This window comes from Watersipora subatra, chromosome 2 (genome assembly GCF_963576615.1).
Source record: "Watersipora subatra chromosome 2, tzWatSuba1.1, whole genome shotgun sequence".
Classification (NCBI taxonomy): Eukaryota; Metazoa; Bryozoa; class Gymnolaemata; order Cheilostomatida; family Watersiporidae; genus Watersipora; species Watersipora subatra.
Window position 1 is genome coordinate 14,853,306 of NC_088709.1, and position 5,099 is coordinate 14,858,404.

At 34.8% G+C, this 5,099-nt stretch overlaps 1 protein-coding gene across 1 annotated transcript; it reads left to right on the top strand.

Annotated features, from left to right (window-relative positions):
• Positions 1-307: 307 nt before the first annotated feature.
• Positions 308-4,844, top strand: LOC137387990 (uncharacterized). The gene is made up of 2 exons (XM_068074506.1): positions 308-353; positions 3,790-4,844. Exons 1-2 carry the CDS (start codon positions 308-310, stop codon positions 4,842-4,844), a joined length of 1,101 nt encoding a protein of 366 aa, XP_067930607.1.
• The last annotated feature ends 255 nt before the right edge of the window (positions 4,845-5,099 follow it).

Sequence of the window (5,099 nt, forward strand, 5' to 3'; positions counted from 1 at the left end):
ATGAGACTGTTGGCATCACGATGATGTACTCTGCTTTCTCGAACACAGCATCAAATAAAAATGAATATCTGTTCATATCATAAACATCAACATCTCTCTTAGGTACACTAAACAATACATATTCTTTGCTAACACTCAGTATCGCTATGTGTCTTTGTAGAGCGAATTCTGGATGTACAAACTTCACATGACAAGTTAAAAAGTGACGTAACTGCGGTATTATTGGATGCAGCATCCTCGACCTTGACCACACTTTAAGAAGTTGAGCTGATGTTCCATAATTCTCTGATTTCCTGCTAGCCACTATATGTCTATGCACTCCAGTAATCCTCCAGGAAAGACTCTGCCAGCAGGTGAGAATGAAGTATGCTATAAGATGGATGGAATAGTGCAGAAGCTGCCAGTAGGCTCCTTCAACCATTTTGAAAGTTGATGGCTTTACTACTAGTAGAGTTGATTTGTTCAACTGCCCTGACAAGTAAATGATCGAGTATGCTTGGGCTGTCAATGTTTGTTTGATTGCCCTTTAAAATGATAAGGGTTAAGCTAGTCCTATAGCTGATAACATTGGAATCTCTATTTAGTATAGGAGGATGATGAGTGCTGAGAGATTACAAAGACAAATGGGTGTGTGGCATGATAGGATCGTGTTAATGTGTATGTACTAAACTACATACATTAAAGTAATTTTAATTGACCAGTCATTCCGCATGTTTGAGGTTTGTGGAGTCTGCTTGAGGAGTTGACAGACCAGACTATAAGAGTCAGCTGGCTTCCTAAGGCTTAAAATATCAATAATGTACTTTGGTGTAAGTCACGATCTTGCAGAACTTCTGTAATTTGAACACAGAAAGTTGACCAATATTCCTGCAGTTCTGTACTAAATAGCAGAGTTGGTTACGATTGACAGAACTTTGTTACTTGAAAAGAAAACAACTAGATTTTGAGTCCAATAGAATTGCGCCATACTGCTTCTTCGTCAAAAGCAAAAATTATTTTTAATGACAACGACATTTTACCATGCTCCTGACTTTGACTTCAACGTAGAAGTGGATTATACCAAAATAATTAAGGCTTTGCTATGCAGTACATTTCTTGCATTTACTAATTCAAACAGCTAGAATTATCTTGTTTCATAAAATTTCTATTGTGTGAGCGGAGTTTGCACAAGCCCTGTGACAATAGTGAACTTTGCATCTGTACATATGCTTCCATTTTTAAGTGAAGATTTTTTATTAAATAATTATGCTTGCCCTGATCTGATAATCAAGTTTTTTTAGCCTTACTTATTGTGTTTATTTCACAAAGAGCTACAGACTAGGGAGGTGTTCAAAACCTGACCGATTATGGACAGCTTGAAGAGATACTTTGGGGTATTTGCATACCGGTATATAAACTTTCACTTCGCAAACAAAGAGTCCACACTGTTAGCTAAATGGCTAAGCTGATGGTCTGCTATCCAACATAGCTGTACTAAAGGAGTAGTGCTGTACACCCCACTTTAGCGAGTTATTATGGATGCTGTTACTGCTGGCTATGCTAATAATTCTTCTTACAATGAAAATTTGGAAATTCGAGATTCGTAGAAGCCATTTACGATTATTAATCTCGTGATTTAGTTTATTACAGTTCATATTATTATACTAATTTAATACTGCGATGCTGGTCTGTATATATCTGATCATGTATTACCTAAAGTTGATTCATACTATATCACCGTATCTCAGAGTTGATTCCACAATACTTCGGTGATCATCAATGATAACCATGTTCACACTATCACAAACCCATCCACGTTTGCATTAGCATATACTTGTTGATGAAGTGTTCTATTTTCTTGGTAAATATTTGTGAAGAAACCTTTTTGGTTTCACATAATTGAATCAAATACTAATCTTGCAGCAACTATCATAAACGGAAACAAGTAGATCTTGTTATTCGCGATCGCAAATTACTATCGCCGAAATGGCTCTTGTTAAAAAGGTAGTTGTCAATGCTCGGCGAAATATCGAGAAAGTTTGACAGCTGCAAACTTTTGCGATGTATCGGCATTGCTTCGTCGATGCCATCGGTTCACTGTTCACATAATCGACGATGAACGCCAAAAGGAAAACGCCGTCATACGGCGATAGAGTGTGAACCACCCTTTACCAACAAAGTTAGCTTGTGTTCAAACCTGGTTCAACTACCAAATAAAGCAAACCTGAGACATATCATCATATCGCTTTATTGGGTGGGTAGATAGGTCAGTCACTGAAGTTTGGATATAAATAGCTAGTCTGGCAAAACCTTGACACTTAAGGTAATATGTTGTAATAGAAACTGTCTCATATAGATAACCTTCACCTTCGCTATAATGTAGATAACACTAAACCGATCAAAGTGAAACAGTTAACCAAATAAGTTTACTTGTTTTGTTAGACCTGAGACACTGAAGTGAAGCCTTTAGTGATCTTAATTCAGACTAACTGGCATTGTTAAAATCTTAATTGTAACACCTTGGTTTAAAACACATGAGTATGTGTTAAGCCCTCATTAAGTTAAGCTGTAATTTATGTAATAAAAAATACCATTGTCAGTACAAAATATTGTTGTTTATTATAAGCTTAAATATTGTGTTTGAACTTTACAGCCTCTTTGAATATCTACATCCTTTGACTGACTATGTAATGAGTGTATATAGAAATTATATAGATTGTAAAGTATTTGTGGGCCTTGGCAGTACTTTAAAAAAACTGTTCACTTTATGATTCCACTATTAGTTGCAGAAGCTCAATCCACCATGTTCTACCTATGCGCTGAGTCAGGAACCGCAGGGTTATGGTTAATGATATACAAAGTGCTGCAGGTGATACAGACTACAGATCAGTTTGTGGTTTCAGTTCAGAGTGCAGAGCAGTTTGGGGTTTTAGTTCCATTAAGAAACAGTGTATTACTCAAAGCCTCTTCTATTTGTCACATAAACCAGAGCTTTGGGTTTATTGTCTCTTCAAAAGCCTAATAGTCTCATGTTGATCAATAACGTTGTAGGCAATCATCTGGTTTATCACTATGGCACCTTGATTAAATGTGTCTTGACTGGCCAGCCTTTCAATTCACTGTTTGTGGAGAGAGCTCATAACTTTTCTGGTAAATTGTTTCACGGACAGCAACGAAACAAAGTGATCTTCTTTTGATGGCATGGTTATCTATTGATGCCCTGGATCTATACAACATTTCTATTAAACTTTAGCAAATCTCTGTAGACAGTATGTGCGCATGAGTTAGCTCAATATATCAGCTGGAGTTATATCCTCTCTAGGAAAGAGTAGATAACCATAGGAATCTGTTGTTAGCATAATAAGTGACCTTTGTGTTTGTTATCTTTTTGTGAAATTGGGCTGTGTAGTTAAGCTACTGTAAACTCTTTTCTAGGCTGTATATTTTAGCACTACACTCCTAAAACTTTTCTAACACCAACCTAAACTCATAACTGCCAAAATATTAAATATTGTCATATATTCACTATACTTTAAATAAATTTGTCTATGACATTGTTTTTACTTTAAATCTGAGGCAACAAATAGACTGCTGGAGAACTGAAAGAGTCTGCATAGTGCTTAATGGTTTCATACTATATAATACTATCCTGTCATTCACTCGTTTTATAATGTATACATACTCGCAGGTAGATTATTATTGATAAACAGAACATATTTTATTACAAACAATAGTTTTGCATTTTTACGTATATTTTGAATATATTTGATCTCTCTATTGCTTTTTCTATGTTATTCTTTTTTCCATGAGTTAGAAATAATGATGTGATAAGTTGCAAAGCGAAAGGAACAACAGTTGATGAATTAGATAAAGTACAAGGAGCAACATCTGATGAATTAGATAAAGTACAAGGAGCAACATCTGATGAATTAGATAAAGTACAAGGAACAACAGTTGATGAATTAGATAAAGTACAAGGAGCAACATCTGATGAATTAGATAAAGTACAAGGAACAACAGTTGATGAATTAGATAAAGTACAAGGAGCAACATCTGATGAATTAGATAAAGTACAAGGAACAACAGTTGATGAATTAGATAAAGTACAAGAAGCAACAGTTGATGAATTAGATAAAGTACAAGGAGCAACAGTTGATGAATTAAATAAAGTACAAGGAGCAACATCTGATGAATTAGATAAAGTACAAGGAACAACAATTGATGAATTAGATAAAGTACAAGGAGCAACATCTGATGAATTAGATAAAGTACAAGGAACAACAGTTGATGAATTAGATAAAGTACAAGAAGCAACAGTTGATGAATTAGATAAAGTACAAGGAGCAACAGTTGATGAATTAGATAAAGTACAAGGAGCAACATCTGATGAATTAGATAAAGTACAAAGAACAACAGTTGATGAATTAGGTAAAGTACAAGAAGCAACAGTTGATGAATTAGATAAAGTACAAGGAGCAACAGTTGATGAATTAGATAAAGTACAAGGAACAACAGTTGATGAATTAGATAAAGTTCAAGGAACAACAGTTGATGAATTAGATAAAGTACAAGGAACAACAGATGATGAATTAGATAAAGTACAAGGAACAACAGTTGATGAATTAGATAAAGTACAAGGAGCAACAGTTGATGAATTAGATAAAGCAAAAGGAACAACGGTTGATGAATTAGATAAAGAACAAGGAACAACAGTTGAAGAATTAGATAAAGTACAAGGAGCAACAGTTGATGAATTAGATAAAGTACAAGGAGCAACAATTGATGAATTAGATAAAGCAAAAGGAACAACAGTTGATGAATTAGAAAAAGTTCAAGGAACAATATGCTCAGCAACAGAGGATTAAGAACTTTAAAGGCTCAGAAGTGTGGTATTATCATTTTATAAAAGTGAACGGTTTCTGACTGCAAACAGAATTATCAATTGCACTAAAGATGCCAGCCGCCAATGTTGAAAAAATGGTAAATTTTTATAAGTTTGTTGTAGCGGCTAGAAATGTTTTTTGAATTATGCCTCATTGGAAATATGGATGAAGCTCCCCTAATCTTTGCTATGCCATCAAATAAAACAGCTCTTAGGTTCTAGGGATAACATAAAACAT